Source organism: Sciurus vulgaris, assembly GCF_902686455.1.
Source record: "Sciurus vulgaris genome assembly, chromosome: 13".
Classification (NCBI taxonomy): Eukaryota; Metazoa; Chordata; class Mammalia; order Rodentia; family Sciuridae; genus Sciurus; species Sciurus vulgaris.
Genome location: NC_136474.1, coordinates 86,629,924 through 86,648,376, shown reverse-complemented (window position 1 = coordinate 86,648,376; position 18,453 = coordinate 86,629,924). Strand labels below are relative to the sequence as shown.

General features: G+C 38.9%; 1 protein-coding gene across 4 annotated transcripts in view; it reads right to left on the bottom strand.

Annotated features, from left to right (window-relative positions):
• Nucleotides 1-1,204: 1,204 nt before the first annotated feature.
• The window catches only part of SERPINB7 (serpin family B member 7), a 51,130-nt gene continuing 33,881 nt past the window's right edge, over nucleotides 1,205-18,453 (bottom strand). For 3 of the 4 annotated variants that reach the window (XM_079109396.1, XM_079109395.1, XM_079109397.1), the window contains exons 3-8: nucleotides 14,064-14,114; nucleotides 13,387-13,506; nucleotides 10,131-10,248; nucleotides 7,822-7,964; nucleotides 4,729-4,875; nucleotides 1,205-2,271 (exon numbers count right to left, since the gene is read on the bottom strand). In XM_079109396.1, coding sequence (XP_078965522.1) covers nucleotides 1,873-2,271; nucleotides 4,729-4,875; nucleotides 7,822-7,964; nucleotides 10,131-10,248; nucleotides 13,387-13,506; nucleotides 14,064-14,114 — 978 coding nt within the window. In that variant the 3' untranslated portion in view covers nucleotides 1,205-1,872. The remainder of the gene's footprint in view (nucleotides 2,272-4,728; nucleotides 4,876-7,821; nucleotides 7,965-10,130; nucleotides 10,249-13,386; nucleotides 13,507-14,063; nucleotides 14,115-18,453) is intronic. The other variant, XM_079109398.1, reaches the window with a different exon arrangement.

The window sequence follows — 18,453 nt, the reverse complement described above, 5'->3', positions numbered from 1 at the left end:
GAGATGCTTGGTCCTTCACGGGCACATGCCAAGGCAGGAGTGAGCCAGCTGAAGTGCTGGGTCAGGAGAGGACCCTGAGCTCAGCTGGGGTACAAGCCAGACTTGATATGAAAGTCAAGCTGCCTGTTCTGAGGAAAAGGGCACATGAATTGGGGACAACTGCCACCCTCCCTAAACCTTATTTTTCTCATAAAGTGAGGATGACAATCATAATCATAGTAATTTTCACTTCACAGGACGGTAGTGGCCTTGGGCCTGGGTCTGTGGCAGTGTGAGGATGATGAAGAAGCAGATGGTGAAGGCGCTGGGGGAATGTTTCCATCTGCCTTGAAGCTTGAGTGGAAATCACTCCTTCCTGTTACAGAGATCCTCCCTGCTCCTTCCCCACCTCAGCTCCTGCCTTTCTGTGGCTTGTGAGCAGCAGAGCACAGTCTCCCAGGAGCCCCTGGTGGAGCTGGGAAGGAGAGCTGGCAAGGGAGCCTGCCATCGGGCCGACTGGAGTCTGCGTTTGCAATCTGTCTGGTTTTGTTTCCTTCTTGGAGCCATAAGGGAACGTACTCATTTAAATGAGGACAGCAGGCTTCCCATATGCCATTCTCTTCCCTTCCAGGGTTTATAATCTAGTCCCCCCCCCCCCCACACACACACACATGCAAACACACATGCACACAAGCACGGACAACATGGCAAGAAATCAGAACACAGCTCTCATGTCATATTTCCTCTCTTCGGCCATGTTCATGGATTCCACAACATCTGTTGAAAATCATGTAGCTGCCAGGCCTGGTACTGAGCGCCACAGCGCTCTGCCGCAGGCTACTCTGATTTATCGGTTTCTCTTCAGGAGACAATATTTTGTGGTGAAAACACAATGCAACAAGCTGGCATTGTTTATCAACTGCTAAGCAAGCTCAGTCTGGTCTACTGGGTTCCACTCATGATTAATCTATCTGTGAAGTTACTTATGGCTTATAGTTATATTGATGAATCTTTTCCCTCCTGAATTTAAATCCTAGTACTGATGATTAGCTCATCAGTCTGTAGAGCTGTGAAAGTAACTTTATGTGTAATAAATTAGTGAAATTGAACCAAATCAGACTTATTTTACAAAAACATTTTTTCTTTTCATAGCTTTTTTGTTAGGCCTAGAAAAAAAAAAAGTGCTGTTAGTCTCACAATTGGTCAGAAGAGAACAATCACACTGTACAGATGTCATATTTCTTTATTTTGATAAACAAAGGAAAAACTTGTAAACTTTACAACATTGATCCAACAGTTGAAAGGTGTTTAATATCTGAAAAACTATGTACATATTAAGTCTCCTAAGGAGAGCCCAAAAATGTCAATTTGAAATCATTAATGAATTGTTTTGGTTGATTCCCAGTCCCAAGTCCATATTTTTTTCGCATCTAGAGTATACACTGAGTTAAACAAATGCATTAAAGTCAGCTTCACACTGATTTCTAGGAAGCACAGGGCTTATTTCCTAGATCATTCATAACCACCCTAGAAAATCTGCAGTATCTGGAGTTTCAAAAAGGATTCCTAGTGCTGCTTCTACCTTCTCAGTGCCAGTAAGCAAGCTCCGTAATCCCCAGATGGGCCATAGGAAAGAAGTGCAGAAACAAGTGAGGTGGAAGGCCAATGAAATTAGAAGCCAGGGGAGCAAATAGAAGTAGAAAGGCTGAGCTCAGAGATCAAGACAACCAACCAGGCATCTGAGAAGGGTCGGATCACCAAAATTATCTGCTGGTCAATATTAGGAGGAAAGAAAGTCAAAGGAAACACCATGTGATCACAACTAAACAAATCTATTCACGTGGGTCTTTTCTTTGATGTCGCAGGGACTATTATAATAGAAACATATGATGTTCAAGGACAAGCAACTTTGCCACCAAATAAGATAATGTCATTCTTCCTGATGACAAACAGGAAGGGGTGATCGGCCCTAAACACCGTAGAGTCAGGGAGCTGCTTTTCCACGATGTTACTTTCCGTGGCAGCGGTTGCCAGGGAGCCCTCCTCGGTGACCTCTATATAAGACTTGTGCATTAGTTTGGATATATAGAGACGACCTCCTGAAGCTATTCCAGAGAGGTCAGCTCTGGACTCATCGAAGATATCTTTCAGCCCCAGGGCTCTCAAATGCCCTTTCATTTCATAGTTCTTCTCTATCTTGAATTTTGGAAGAAACACCTCCACATACTGAGAGGTCATTTTTCTGGGATTGGTCCAGTCCATTAGGTTACGAAAGGACAGTTTGTTCTCAACCTGTAAGGATATTTAAAATGTAATTTGCAATCATATTGTTAAGAAACTATGAAGCAGCAACGACAAAGACACATGGTTTTCCATGATTACCCCCCTCTTGAATTTTCGTATTTAAGCACATGAATGGGCCCTGGGGAAGCCTGGAAAGGGAATATGATTTAAATAATGGTTCAAGTACTTTTTCAAAATAAATCTCATATTTAGTTTCTCTGCTATGACAAGGCCTGACTCATAAGCACTTCCAGGTTTCTCTGTTCTCTACCCACATAGGAACAGTTACAGCCAAAGTGAAATATGGATGGATGAAAGGTCTACAGAAAATGTAGATCATCCAGTTGAAACAAGAGCTCAGCAGTCATTTAAATCAGTGTTTTCTAATTAATCATTTGCCTTTCATGAAAGACAGAAAATAATAATGTTTGCACAATTTACAGGGTAAACCAATGAAAACCAGAATGGCTTGAATAAAAAGACCCAGAGCCCCAGCCCTGGGAGCTTGGGTGAGCAACATCTCCCAGCACAACCCCCCCCCACAGGGAAGCTTGGATCCAATAACTCTCTTGCCCAACACATGAGACAATGGAAGCTCAAGAGGACGTCAGGAGGTGCGCACAACCTCATTTACACACTGGAAGCCCACACCTCCCTCCAATGTCATTGCCATCCCAAACGACTCACAAATTGAATTGCCAGTTCTTCAATACTAAGAATTGACCAGATTCTTCCAGATTTAGAATAGGGATATTTTTCATGAACATTGTTTCAAAATCTCATATATGGATATTCTTTTCAAATTAAGATTCACTGAAATCTTTTAACATCACTTTTCATACATAACAAACTTCACTTGTATTTTTATCAAGAACATGAATTTATATAATCAAGTTCAGTACATTTGAAATTTCTGTGTGTAAATTTTCCAGTTTGTGGCTAATCTGTAATGACTTTTTATTCTAAGTTGGAAAATTTTTCCTTAACTTACTAAGTGCCAACTTCCTCATTGTTATCTGGTTATGTAGAAATATGTAAGTATTTAAGTTTTTGTAGTATGAAAATTTATATGAATCTAATTCACACATTATTAGGTAAACTATTAAAGGAAAAAACTCAGACAATAAGTACAAGAGCAAATCTTTCTTTTGCACTAATTTTTGTTTTATGTGGGCTATTTTTTCCATTAATACTGATGATTTAAGGTAAATAATGTATGTGTGATAAAACCTAATTGTCAGGAGGATTATCAAGTGAATTGTTGATTTCATTTAAGTACCAATATTTGGTATTAGCATGTTTTAGATTTAATCATGATTTTTCTCTTGTGGCTCCTTACTAAAAAGGATATTAAGTTGAAAAACTAAGAAAAGTCATTACAATAACTCAGTGGACTTCTATGTAGAAACTAAATTTCCAAAGCTTTAAAGTTTTGGTTTTGAATCACAGGTAGAAGATACAAATAATGCCCCTGGATAGTGAAAGCATCAACTTCCTTACACTGTTTCTACTTGTTCTACAATGAACAAGTGTTTCAGATCAAAACATAGCCAATATTTTAAAATGTACTTGTAATTTTCTACTGTAGCTGAGATACATATGTGTGCCCACACACACAGATACATATGTTTGCATGTATGTGCATATAAATAGTCCTTAATAATCATATATTTGTCTATCAGACAAATTAAATTCCATGAGCCTCCTTTCCCTTTCTCACAAGGTTGCTGTAAGAACCAAATGAAATAGTATAAATGAAATGCAGAGCACATGGCCTGGAATGTAGGAGATACTCAATAAATGGTGTTGATTATTTATTTTTATCGGTAGAACAGAGAAGGGAGAGGTGACCAACCAAGGCCTCTGCAATGGCAGGTCACAAACAGAAAGAGCCAAGTTCAGGGGGAGGATAAATGGAAGACGGGCTGGAAGAAGAGCAGGATCTGAGCTAGAGTGATGGCACCTGGCTTGCACAGCCAGCACCATCTGTTCCTGCACTCTTCTGGTCTGTGTCTCCTGTGACACCAGTCACAGGGCAATCCCTCATCACCGCTTCACACCAGAGACACAGTGGCATGACCTGATACTATACATTTTATTCCCAAAAGCTTGCAACTCCACCATTTCATGTTATCTAAAAGTGGTTGGCCAAAAACTTCCATGACATTAAAGGCTATTGTTAGCCAAGAATTTAAAAAGACCTAAGCTCATGTGTTTTGAACTTCATGGCTCATCTAAGAGGGTCCCAAGTTTATAACTATTCAACCACCATTGTGATAAACTGAGATATTTCAATCTCAACATCTGTAATGGTGTTTGGCACATTAGTAGGTATGTATTTGTCAAATAAATGAATCAGTATCTAATATCCTAACCTGACATCTTAAAATTGATGGATAAAAACACAATGAAGAGTATCCTAAAGGTCCTCTTATTCCCCAGGAGTGGAGGTGACAAGTCACTTACTTGGGATAGGTCTCTCTCAGGCAGCAGAATGTACATGCTTATACCACCACGATATCTGAGCTGGAGAACCTGCATGGATGGATCCTGAATAGTAGACAAGTTGAACTTCCGTTCCTGATGCATCATGGCAATTGTTTTCCCAGAACACTGCAAGTCAAGTCACAAAAAGTAATTCATAATCCCACTTCACTTTACTTACTGGTTGAATGCATAAAAAATATTGTACTTGGTGAGTCAATGCTGTAGACTTTTTCTGACATGCTGCTTTCATTGATACACATCCTAGTGATAAAAGCACAGACTTTGAGTTTACTCTCTGGCCTCAACTATGTGACTTGGGTAAGCTACTTCCCCTGTCTGCATCTCTGTTTCCACACCTACATGACGGAGATGGCAAGAATCCTTGCTGTACTAGATGGTGAGGACTATGTCAGCTAATGTATCCTGCAGCTGGAGCTTGACCTTGCACTTACTGTTAAAACTGAAAAGTCTAACAGGTTATGGATAATTACTAAATAGCGATATAGTGAAACATGAATGCTATGAATTTTTTCTCTTATCGGAAGTAAAATATAGACTAGTATTATCAAAATTACACAATTTAAGAATGAAGTCTTAGAAAAATTAAAAATTCCTGCGAAATATTTGATACTGCCCCTTAAGTTCACTTGAGGAAGCACAATAGCCCTTGTCTTGAAGATGCTGTTTGTAGAGTTAGGAACACCAGAGAGGTGCAAGAGGCTGTCTTTTGGCTAATGATATTATGATCTGCAAACTGGTCAACATTTCTGTAATACCTCCTTTCATGACAAAAGTTTTCACATGGGAGGCCAATCTTCTGTCCTTGAACCGAAGGTCTTTCTCCCTTGGGAAAGTTGCCCTTTTTGACTTAGAGTCTAATCCTCAGAAAGGACACATATAAGCAATGAAGAGGTAGCATTTGGCCAGTGAGTCAGAAGAATCAAGCTTGGTACAAGTGGGAGCTGGGATTTCATAGCTATAACATTTCATTTCTATCTTGAGGCAGAGAAAGAATAACAGATTCTAAAGAGGTGATTTCACCAATTTTTAATTTGGTGCAACCAACGTTAATTGCCAGCAATCAAGATTCTATTGCTTATTCCATGATGGAGCTTGCTACGGTTTGGATGTGAGGTGTCCCCCAAAAGCTCACATGTGAGACAATGCAAGAAGGTTCAGAGGAGAAATAATTAGGTTACAAGAGTCTTACCCCAATCAGTGAATTAATTCCTGATTGGATTAATTGAATTGGTAGGGTGTGACTGGAGGAGATGGGAATTGGGGCATGGTTATGGAGTATGTATTTTGTATCTGGAGGTTTCTCTCTTTGCTTCCTGATCTCACATGAGCTGCTTCTTTCTGCCACACACTCTGCCACGATGTTTAGCCTCACCTCAAGTCCCAGGGAATGGAGCTGGCCTTCTGTGTACTAAGACCTCTGAAACAGTGAGTCCTCTAATAAGCTTTTCCTCCTTTAAAATTGTTCTAGTCAATCATGTAGTCACAGCAATGAAATAGCTGACTAAAACAGAGCTATATTTTATAGCTATGTTACACAGAGTCTGGGACTGGCAGGAAGAGTGTTGAAAACAAGGTTATTATATGGTAACACTTTAGAAAACCAAAATTCCATTAGAAGCAAGACAAAAAACCCAATCCAGAAGACAGGAATGTTTTATGCTTTGCCTTCACTGTTGGAAAGGAGGCAACAAATGCAATGTACTACTGAATGGTGCCATCGCCTGGGGGAAGCACTGAAGGAAGGAGTGGGAAACAAGAGCTCACTTGGAATCCTGTCGATTCCAGTCACTGAAGTTCTAATACTCCCTGGTGTGCTTCCTATGACTATTATACAGGTAATATCTTTAGAAGACAGAGCTGTATTTTGTTAGGATTTATCAAATGTATTATTTTGTCATATACAATTTTCAAAATATATCTGTTCCCAACTCTTTCTTCCCACAGAGACACATACATCATGAACTTACTCCACCAGGCTCTGACTTAGGACCCCCAGGTTAGGGACACAGAGCGGGGCTGGCCTTCAGTCCAGGCAGGTTGCCAGAGGCAAGCCTTGGCAGCCAACCCAGGCCCAGCCTAGTTACAGTTCTGCTCTGCACTCCAGTCTCCTCTCGCTGTCCCTAGAGTCACCATACCTCCACATACCGCCTGCCTAGCTCACCTTTTACTTCCCACCTCCTGACTCATCCACTAATCTTTAACTGTGGTCAACTCTCAGTACTGCCGTGTCTAAAACTTTTGATATAAGTGCAGACAATACCAAAATGCCACTTGAAAAATAAAACTAAGTTTTAAAGTTAAATCTGAATTTCTCTGCTTCAGCATAAAAGGCTGAGTGATTGAAAGGAATCATCTTAAATATCAACTAAGCGAATCATTTCATTTTGCATTTGAGGAGGTGGTCCATCAGGTTGACTTGCCTCAGACAACACAGCTTCAGCGAAGCAAGGCAGGGACCCCAACGTGGCACGCCTAACTCTAAGGCTGCCGATGTTTCCACTATGCTATTACAGACACATGGCTGAAACAAAAAAGGAGCCAAGTGTAAAGCAGCCAAGTGTAAGCTTATGAGCTTGGTAATAAGATGCTTTAGGTTAAAAAAAAAAGAAAGAAAAATAACTAAATAAAGAAGTAGATATATTTATAAAGGTATAACTTTGCTAAGTATAACTTTATCCTTTATAAACATTCATTCTTTGACTCAGGAAAATCATCAATGGTAAATAACTGTTAGAACCACAGTTAAAAATCACAAAACATAAGATACATTTTTGTCATGTTTCCTTTTTCATAGTCTTCCAACTAGAATATCTTAAAATAAATTCATACTTTAATACTTCTTTCAATACAGAATGTATCTAAAGACATATCAATTTATGAAGGCCCCTTCGGTTGTGTTTTGTAACCTGAGCTAGCGTTTGCTTTATAAAGCATTGCTTGTAATGCTGAAGAAATGGCAAGCCCACCGTTTGCCTGTGTAAATACCACAACTTCCTGCAAAGAACTACTCCTGGGGAAGAGCCTCCCAGGTAAGTCAGGAGACGTACAAACCTTGGGAGACTTGAACCGGCAGTTTAAGGTCTCGCTCTTGGTGAAGGCTGACTCCCACTTGCCCTTGAAGTACACGGCGTTCACCAGCACCATGACCGCGGAGGAGCTGATGCTGCCGTCGCTGAACACCTTCTTTATTTTCCCTTTTGAAAAATAAGTTGAGGAAAAAAATGTTCATTCTTAATGTAAAATGTAAAACCTGCTTTCAAAGATCATTAATGGGCTTGAAGTTTTTCTCTAACCATAATAATTATACTGATAATCATGATTATTAGTAAGAATCATGTTATTACTAATGTTGTCCATAAGCAAAGAATGGGTCTGGCACTTTCTAAATGCTTCAAGCACAATATTTGGTTTAATCCTTCTAAAACCTCTATGAGGCAGGCACTATTATCATTATCTGTTTCCTGTTAGAAAACTGGGACACTGAGAGATTAAGGAACTAATATAAAGTCACACGACAAAAAAGCAGTGGCCATAGGATTTCCCACCTGGGACAGCAGTCCCCAGAGCCCCTGTTCCGGGCACCAAACCACCTTTACTGCACTGATGAGGCCACCTGGGCTACTCGGCACCCCAAGTGTAAGTGACTTCATTCAGCTGAAAGGGCTGGTTCTCTCCTTCATTCCACATCAATGAGATTTTTTGCTAGTTGCATCCACTATTCTCAGAACTTGAATTGAAACCATGAAGTCATAGTTCATGCCACCTTCCTGCCCATAGTCTAACACAGGATTTAACAACCAAACAAGCAGTTTGGACAGTCCAGTAACACAGATAGGACCAGTGTGCTGTGCGGGTACAGTTTAGAGGTATGTCACCATAGAAAGGGCTATCTGCTTGAACTGAGGGCAATTTCAGGGAGCAAAGGGATCTTCCAGAAAGCAAGACTGCTTATTCAAAGATATGGAAGCCTGGAAGGGGAAGGATACATGGAGAAACCCTAATTCATTCCTACATGTCAGGCAGAAAGACTGGAAAGGTTGAAAACAGGTCTGGTAAGAACTTTGGATTATCCTGAAGGTGATGGGAGACATTCAGATTTCACTGAAAGACAAGGAAAAGGCAGGTCATGATGAACGAGATCTACCTTTCAAATAGTGTTGTATAGGGAGAGGGGCAGTAAGATACGGGTGGGTTGTTTAGAATATTGGCAATGATTTGAAATTTCTTCCCCAAATAAGTGTTAAGGACATATGCTTATACAAATAATAATTATATACAGGTTTCATGAGAAAGGCAGAGAATAAATAACTGAGCCAAAGCAAAAAAGATACTAGCAATTCTTTTAATACTACACAGAATTCCATTCAGTTATTGGAAAAGTGATAATTACACAGTTCCTCTGGATTTATAAGTACTATATTTGAAACTCATGATAACTAAAATCGAAGTAATCCACTACTGATATAATGATGAATGAATGAACAAAATGGAAATTGAGACATCATATTCTCATTCCCAGGATTAACTGTATACAGCTAAACCTTTGCTTTAGGAGTGTAAGTTATATGTTTCATATTTCTGAGGCAAAGACAAACTCAATAAATACAGTTATAATTCTCAGAGTACAAATCAACCCTTAAGTAAAGAAATAACTACTATCTTTGGAATCAGTTGATTAACAAAACAAAGGATGAATAGATTTCCTTATTTGTTTTGCAATAAACCAAAACATTTTTAGTTGTGAAATAGACTTACCAATAAACAGTTGTACTCTCTCTGGAAGATAACTCCTTTGCCAAATAAGTTATTGTGATAAATAAGGAGAATTTTTAAAAGTAAGATAAATTGTAATCCTTTAGTGAAAGCAATGACATGAAGATATATTTCTTTGATGGTAGAACATTATCATCTTAAGATCCAGACCAAGAAGGAACGGTCAGATATGAAAATTAGCCCAATCCTAATGAAGCGTATGGACCACTAGGATGAAATACTACTTTGTGGTCATGGAAAATGTGCTGTAAACAAATCTTAGTTTTTGTTCCCTAGGTGAAAAATTACTTCAGGTTATTGTTGGTTTATGAAAAGGTCATAATATGTGTTTGTCTCACAGGTTTGTTTCCCAGTCAAAAAAGATAATATAAAAAACAAGATTTTTGAAAAGTACAAAGCATTCTAAAGATTACTCAAAACCACATTGCAGACAAATATTAAGGCAGTTTTAAATGGCAGCAATCATGACTTTGGATTGACAGGAGCCATTCCTTACATGCACAAAAACTTCCAGTTTTAAAGTTGACAGTTCTCCACATTCATGTATAACTGGCATATCTTGTAGAAAAATAAGGCATTGCACTCACCATGCGTCTCATTTTCAATCCATTTATTAATCTTATTTCTGGTATCATCTACATCATTTGTAAAGTCCACTCTTTCCACTTTGGCATTATATAATTTTTCAGCACATTCAATGTAGTTCTAGAAATAAGAACACAGTGCTTGTAGTTACAAATGACCAACAAATGTACCTTTGAACCTGTCTCTTGATTTCTACTGCTTTATTCTCAGCCCCACCTGTGCCTCGAACGTGAGTACATGTATGTAGCTGTATACATAGCAACATGGCTGGAAGGGTCTGGTGAATGTGAAGTAGAATTTGTATAGCAGACGCACTTTCAACTTCATATTATCTTAAGGGATTGCAGAGGCTAATGGAGAGTACCCCTGAGGCCCAACCCCTGTGTTTACCCACTGCTGCCTCATCAAAACCACCCAACAGCCTCTAACTCGACCCATCCACAGAAGAGAAAAGCAGGCCATGGACCTAGCCCTTAGACGCTGATCTGCACCCGGCTAGCCTCATTTCCCATCACTTTTCCCGTCATCCTCGGCCCTCTCACCACACCCAGTTCCTTACAGTCCCTCCAAAGGGCACTGAGGTGCCCTCTCTCCCTTGAGGTCTTTGAACAGCATTCCTTCTCCCTGGAATGCCTCACATTTCTCATGATTGTCTTGCTCATTTTCCCAGTGTCACTGTCTCTCTTTGACAGACAGTCTTTCCAAGATCCCTCCTGTGTCTTACAACACTTTACCTTCGTTTTTCTTTTCTTTTTTTAAATTGAGAAAGAACATTTGTACTTCTTTGAAAGAGAACAAGGAGAACCAGAAGGCCTGGGTTTAGGAGATCTGGTTTGTTTAGGAACCTGCAGATGCCCACTGGAGGACTTACGCTGGGAAGGGACAGCATTGAGCCTGGCACTGAGGAATAAGGGATGGCTTGTCACATGACTGCGGAGAGATGCACAAATACTGAGGACAACCTCCAGAGTCCTCCAGAAACTATATGCTGTATTAATGGATCACCTTTCCCTTGTAAGAAGGTGGACTGAAAGTGGAAGACCACCAAGACAAAATCCTAAAGAACATTCCGGTTTGACTATTCAGTAGTCAACCAAGAGTCTAGCTGGGATGGGAGACCATGGTGCTGTAGTGGCAACCACGTACTTTGAGGCTTTCCCAGGAACAGCTGCTGAGGGAATTAGTGGCGTTGATATGGATTTGGAGGTTTGCTGGGGAAGGAGGGGGTTGGTAAGAGAGTGTTTAAGGAATGGATCCATGAGTAGTTTGGTATAATGGTGAATATGTTCAGAAAAATTGGAGAGGTCAAGAGATTGAATGACTCAATCAAAACAGTAAAGAACAGGTGGAGTGGAAGTGAAAGAGAAGAAGCGTGGGATCCTGTGGATGCAGTATGGAACGCTCTTACTAAAACAGTATGGAGAGAGGATCAAGAAACAGAAGTTGGCAAATGGGGCAAAACATCCCCTTACATGGTTGTCCCAATCCTCAGCAACATGAAGTTAGCCAGACAGTGGCAGAAGTTGAGGGAATATGGAATTGTATTTAAAGAAGTCTGGCCAAGTCATATTCAGCATAAATTGGGAATAAAGGGAGAAGATACCAGAGATGACAGTTGAGTCTTCTACAATTTCATACATTTTGTAAAAGCTATTATTCTAATAGATTCTTTCATACTCAAATATGAATGGAAAGAGCATTATAAATCAAAATGTAAGTAGCTTGGCAATTATTGAGCTTCATGCTGATTTAAATGACTAAAAATTATCATTTATTACATTCAATACCAAAAGTGCTTTTCAGAGTAACTAAATGCATTATTTCCCTTGCTGCCACCCTGCCCAGTATTGGGGGTTGAACCCTGTGGCACTTTACCACTGAACTCCACCCCCAACCCTTTTTTATCTTTCATTTTGAGACAGGGTCTCATCCAGTTGCTGAGGCTGGCCTCAAACTTGTGATTCCCCTGCCTCAGGCTTCTGAGTAGATGGGATTACAGGCATGTGCCACCTCACCCACTTGCATTGCTTTCTTTATATGACATGCATACAAAATAAAAACATGGAAATCTGCTATAAATAGTAGCAAGATTGACAAATCAACCCCCAGTTTAAAAGAGCTAGTAGTCCCTCATGGGGACAGCAGTGGATATAGGAAAGGACAAATCAGATGTGATGAACATACAAACTGGCTCCTGTAAAACTTGTGCAGAATTTTTTTCAAAGAGTCAAAAATGGACTCATGCTTCATAATTGGCTGGAGACCAAAGATTTGGGAGTGGTTCTGGGAGGGGCAAAAAATTTGAGTGGGTGACAGACAGAGGGAACAATAATGATTGGGTGGAACAGAGAGAGCTGACAAAGATGAAGGTGGAGATTAGCCCAGCAATGTCACTGAGGCAGAGTTTTATAGATAGTTGTCTGAGGAGTGGAGAATTAAAAGGAAGAGAAAATATGTTCATAAAACTATGGGCAGTGTGTGTGCTTCACAGTCCTAACCAGGTAAGCAGCTTCTGGTAGTCATTGCAACCATGGGTCCCAGGTATGAGTTGGGCATAGTGACTTAGAGCATTCTGGGCCTCACAGGCCTGGGGGTAGGCAGGATGCTATGACGAATGCATCCATTACCAACATTACACAGAAGTACTAAAAATTAGTCTGCTGACCCCCTTTCCTGCCTCTGCATTGGATTTGAGCTACTCTTTTGCCAATGGCTGATCTTATTTGGCCATATCTCCCAAGAAGAACTCATTTATAAACAGTCTCACTTTAATACAAGAAAATGACTGCTGGAAGGAGAGGTGAAAAGCACGGCTGAGAAAAAAGGAGAACTCACACCAAGGATGCCAAACTCTCTCACTAGACCCAAAGCTCAAAGGAAGAGTGACAGACACTTCCTGTGGCCATGGACTCCCCTAAGTGTGCTGCATGCCCTCCAACTGTGGCTCAAAGTCTCTTCCAATGCAGAAGTGCTCTTCTACTTTAGAGTCCATCAGTCTGGAGACTCTGAATATGTGGATTCTATATTCAGATATTCATATATGTCAGTCTGGAGATTCATGAATATGTGGAGGGAAAAGTTGAGCTTTGGAAACAGTGATGATATTTGGAAGACATTTGGCAATGTAATTAGCCATAAGAAAAACATCACTTTTGTATGGCTAAGTAGAAAGGCTTGTGCCTGTCTTCACAAAACAAATTGAACACGATTCCAGGTCCAGAGTAAAAATAATCTTCTCAAATAAGCAGTTTCACTTACCTTATGAATGTCAAACACTTTTTCTGCAAAAAGACCATTGGCAATGCTGAGTTCATAATCTTTATGGGATGAATTTATATTGGCAAGAACTCTTTTCAGTTGAGTCTGGAGTCCCGGCTGCTATTAAAAAGAGGTATAAAAAAATGTTGTGTAAAAATTTATTCTTGAACTTCAGGTATATATATAATCTCATTTACATGTGAAATAAAACATGTATATTATACTATAAAAGAATTTAAAATGATGCTATCAAAGCAGCAAGCAATGCCATATGCAAATCCAATGTTTTACTCTTCCTCATAATAATGTCTGTTATGAAATTAAATAATTTACTAAAATGGACTTGAATAAAACTGTTCATTTGAAACAGTTTGTTTAATATGTGTACCAAAAAATTGATTTTTACCAAAAGTTAACTATGAATAACAAGGGAGAAAGGCATATCATTTAGTTCCATTTGAACATACCAAAATCTGACCAAAACACAAGTAAAAGATTGGTAAATTAATAATTAACAAGTAAACTGTCAAAAGTTTTATTTGAAATATACGTAATCTGGGGATTTGAAACCAGTTTCATTGTTTTAAAATGATAGAGGACATATTAAAATATATTCATGAAACAATAATTCTCAATTTAATCTCATTATCTTTTAAAAAAGATCATATTATCTTTACCTGGTTATTGGAAGAGTTTCCCCGTCCTGAGCCAGTGTTAAAGTAAAGGGCCTGCCAAGAGAACAGAAGAACAGTTATCAGAATCAGAGATTACTAGGGAAAAGGTTGGCAAGAGGTCTTATAGTTAAAAATATTTCTTCCCCAATACATTTGTCTAATTGCCATTCCAAGTTCACCAGCATCCTAGAGTGCTTCTCCCTGTGACACCAAACAAACACAGTGGGCTGAGGAGGGAAGCGTGTTCTAGTTTTATTTTTTATTTCATTTTCTTCCTTCTCCACATGCTGACTTCTCAGCTTCACCAGGATTCTGGAATTCGTGTTAATGTATACAAACACTACAGTGACTTGCTTCCAGGAAAACGTGCTCCTGGGTGGTGTGTTCACACTGGATGCTAACGCTATGGTGTCCAGCCTAACTTCACACTGAACAGAAAGCCTAACTGAACAGCTGAACCCAACAGTTGACCATGTAGTCATGAATTCTGCCAAAGTCCTCGTGACATAACTCAAGATACCTCTGGACTGTTTTACGATCTGTCAAATGACTCAGTCTTTTTTTTTTTTTTTTTTTTTTTTAATGACCTGGCAGTTGTCATTTTAGCATTTAAGCCAATACAAATTAGGTCATCCACCCATGAGCTCATTTAATATTTATTTATATTTTACCTATTAGATCCCCACACAACTTACTTTTAAGTAATTTTTGGATCATATAACCCACTGGCATTTCCTACTGATTTTTATTCCTAAATTTCTTGAAATTTCATTTTATAAAATAGCCTTCAGTTTTACTTTGATTGACTAGGTCCTATAACACTGTGTCATTCCCATTTGAACACTTGAAGGTCTTTCTTCCTTCCCCTTCTTCCTACTCCTTGATCTTACAGAATCCTCAGTATGTGGAACTTCCCTTAATTTTCAATTTACTGGTAATACAAAACTCAATATTGTGTGAAATACATGCCTTACTTGATCCAAAAGATTTCAGCACAGAAATTCAGGTTTTTGCTAACATTTGATCTTATTCTTTATACCTACACATTGACACATTCAAACAAGACACAAAACAAATTTAGTTCAGGCAGACACTTGTATTGACCAAATTTTGAAAATACATGTTGTATACCAGGTGTGATTTTGATTATGAAAAGACCATTTCAGTCTGATAGAGGATTTCCTTGTATGAATGTGCAGAGAATAGTGGCTATGAAATTGCTTCCTCTCCAAAGTTCTTTTCAGTAAACCTCTCCATCACCACTACTACCACCCCCAGCAGCCCTGCCCTCCGGGTCATTGCGGAAGCTTGACTCAAGGTCACATTTTGGTCACATTCAGACAAAAGAAGAGAACTTTTTAAACTCTTTCTCCTCTGTTCCCTTAATTCAAGATTATGCTTGCAGAGGTTTATTAAATGTAAAATGTTATAAATTTGCAGTTTTATATTAAAGGAGTTTTTTTTTTTTTTTAAGATATGTTATATTCATGATAAAATAGAACTGGAAAGCTTTTTTTTTTTTTTTTTTTTTCAGTTTAAAAACTTCCTAAGTTCAAACATCATTGCTGTATTAAGGCATACTTGTGACCAGCATTAATTCTTTACAAGGGAATTTTGTTCCATTTGTGAGTGATTACACATAGCACATGTTCATCTGTAAAAAGACTATTGAAAGTTTTGAACTAGAACCTAAAGTGACCATGTGCCAGAACATGAACAGTTCTGGTCTGGCAGCCCACAGAAACACCAGCATTTGCCATGTGAAAAAATCTTCCCTCATAAATCTGTAGATTTGGTAAACTGTTATTTGTGAGAGTACAGAAATAAAAGCCACAAGCCATACCAGTCCACAAAAAAAGTGTGTGTATTGTGATGAAGAAAATATGAAAAAGTAAGATATCTTTTTAATCTTAAACTTTCACTGTATTATGAGAATCTTGCTTCTTTCCAATATTTCTACTAGATAATAGAATAATTAACCCTCACTGCCCAAATCAGCAAGGAAGAACATAATTGACTGCTCTCACTGTCAATTATCAAGTTTAGGAGGCAGGCAGGTGACTTCAAAGGAGAGAAGTAGAGGCCACAGCACATCCACTGAGATTTTCAGTAAACAAAAAGTTTTGTTGGATTCCCTTAAAATTGAAGAGCAGAGAGGCATCCAGGTACACTCAAAGGATTTATTAACCTTTTGGATTGATGCTTAATATGTGAATTTTTGAAGATCTTGGAGTTCTGAATTGTTCATTCACTACCTCAGAGAAAAGAAAATTATATCATAATGCGAAACCCAGCAAAAATAAGAGCTTTTCTGCCTCTTTTGGCAAAAGCAAAACAAAAAGCAAAACAAAACCCAAAAAAGCATTCTAAAACATACTTCTGTGGTGGCCACAATGAAGGAATAAATTTAAATTTTAATGTACTGTTGGGTAAAGGAGAGGATTCCCCTCTTGTAATAGCTTTTATTTTGAAAATGATTTGATTTAATGATTTAATGATTTAATGATTTGATTGTCCCTCATTTCCCCCACCAGGAAATTTTAAGATACTCATAAGCTAGGATTAGTGGTCCAAAACTCCCATAGCACAATGAATTTTGTCCTTCAAATGGAAAAGACTTTCCCTTAGGAAATGTCCTAAAACATCATCATTAACCTCCCTGTGGCAGTCATAGTATTAGCTCCTGGAGCCAAAAATCTGTGAAGCTTCCAGCATTACTAAGAGAAAAAGTAGAAAAATATCATACTAAGAACATAATTAAGCAGAGGATTAAAAAAAAAAAAACTCTGTACAGCAGAGTTAATATCCACCACAATAATTGAAATAATATTTCAAGTTACCTTTTTTTTAAAAAAAAGGTATGCGATGATGATAAGATATTGACATCTCAACACACAAGATGATCTAGAAAGGATTACATTTGAAGCCTGGGCTGGACTCCCTGGGGCCACAGTCACCCAGGCAATTTTTTCTAGATTCCAAAAAAAGGCAGAGGGTGGCGTTTGGAGGAGCAATCAAAAGCCTCATCCTCATCTCCAGCCCAGAAAGTTCCTCTCTGCTTGTCTTCCTGGTCCTTTGCTTTAGGGAATATATGCTGTTGTCCTTTAACAAAATCATCTCTGGTACATCCACAAGTACTAGAGAGGTGGAAGCCAAGCTGTGGGGGGAGCAGCAGAGGCCATGGGCCTTCCGTCTGCCTCCCCTCCCAGCAGGTGCAGCAGGGCTACAGAAAGGGCTACCATGTCCCAGCACAGGGTCTTCATCATCATGAACCTCTAGCAGGATGTCTAAATCTCAGTTGTTGCTTCCCTGATGCAAAATGCCTCATTCAGAGACCACAGAAGAGCTGTAGTACTGAAAGATGGATAAAAAGAAAGTGGGTCAGACCTCTGCTCTGTATTTCATCACTGAACAGGAAAGGACCTGGTGAACAACAGCAACAACAAAAGTGACAAGTCGGTGAGGTGATGAATATGTTAATTGACTGGATCTAATCTTTCTGCTGATATGGATCAATCAAAACAGCCATTGCACCCTATAAACATAACAATTTTTATTTGTCAATTAAAAATCCATTTTAAAAATAAAAAGCCAAAGTATCTTTTTTGAAATGGCAGTGGTGAAATAAAATAAGGAGTGGAGACTTTGTTGGCGGTGGTTGTGTTTATGGGTTGGTTGGTTAGCACACATGGCAGGAAGTAAAAGTACACTGTGCTACTGACTTGGTTAAACAGGTTATTCATCTAGAAAAAGCATAAACTGGAAGAGTTAATTCAATGACTGCAAAATTAAATGTGTTTGATTATTTTTGTTTGCACATTCTGAGGAGCAATTTAATGATTACTCCATGATTCAACCTGGACAATTTGAAAAGAGTAAAATAAAAAATTAAAAATTTCATCAAATGGGAGACAGGAACAGGGTTCATTACCTAAACAGCATGACATAAAATTCAAAACTGAACATTGAATATCTAGGAAATATAAGATAAAAAGTTCAATCAGGACTTGAGAGATAAAATTTAAGATCCTGCAATTATTTGAAATTAGTCAGTTTTAGATTATTCCTTTTAAAATATGGTTCATATTATAACCCATTTTTCTAATAGTTGCTACTATGCCCAAGTGTGATTTCCTTTGGGACTTTGTATGAGTTTTCCCCAGGTCCTCCAAGCTATGAGATCTGAAATGCAAAGTGTCGCTCTACTGGGAAGTGATAAAATTGTACTGTACATTTTAGGCAAAATGCACATGCACCTCCCCCAGGCATGGATGGGCCATACCCAGAGGCAGCCATGGATTCATTCCACTTCTGTCCCTCCAACCAATTGAGGAAAGGTCTAAAGAACTGCTAGGCAAAGCTAATGTGTTCTGCTGCCCCTGTTTATAACTGC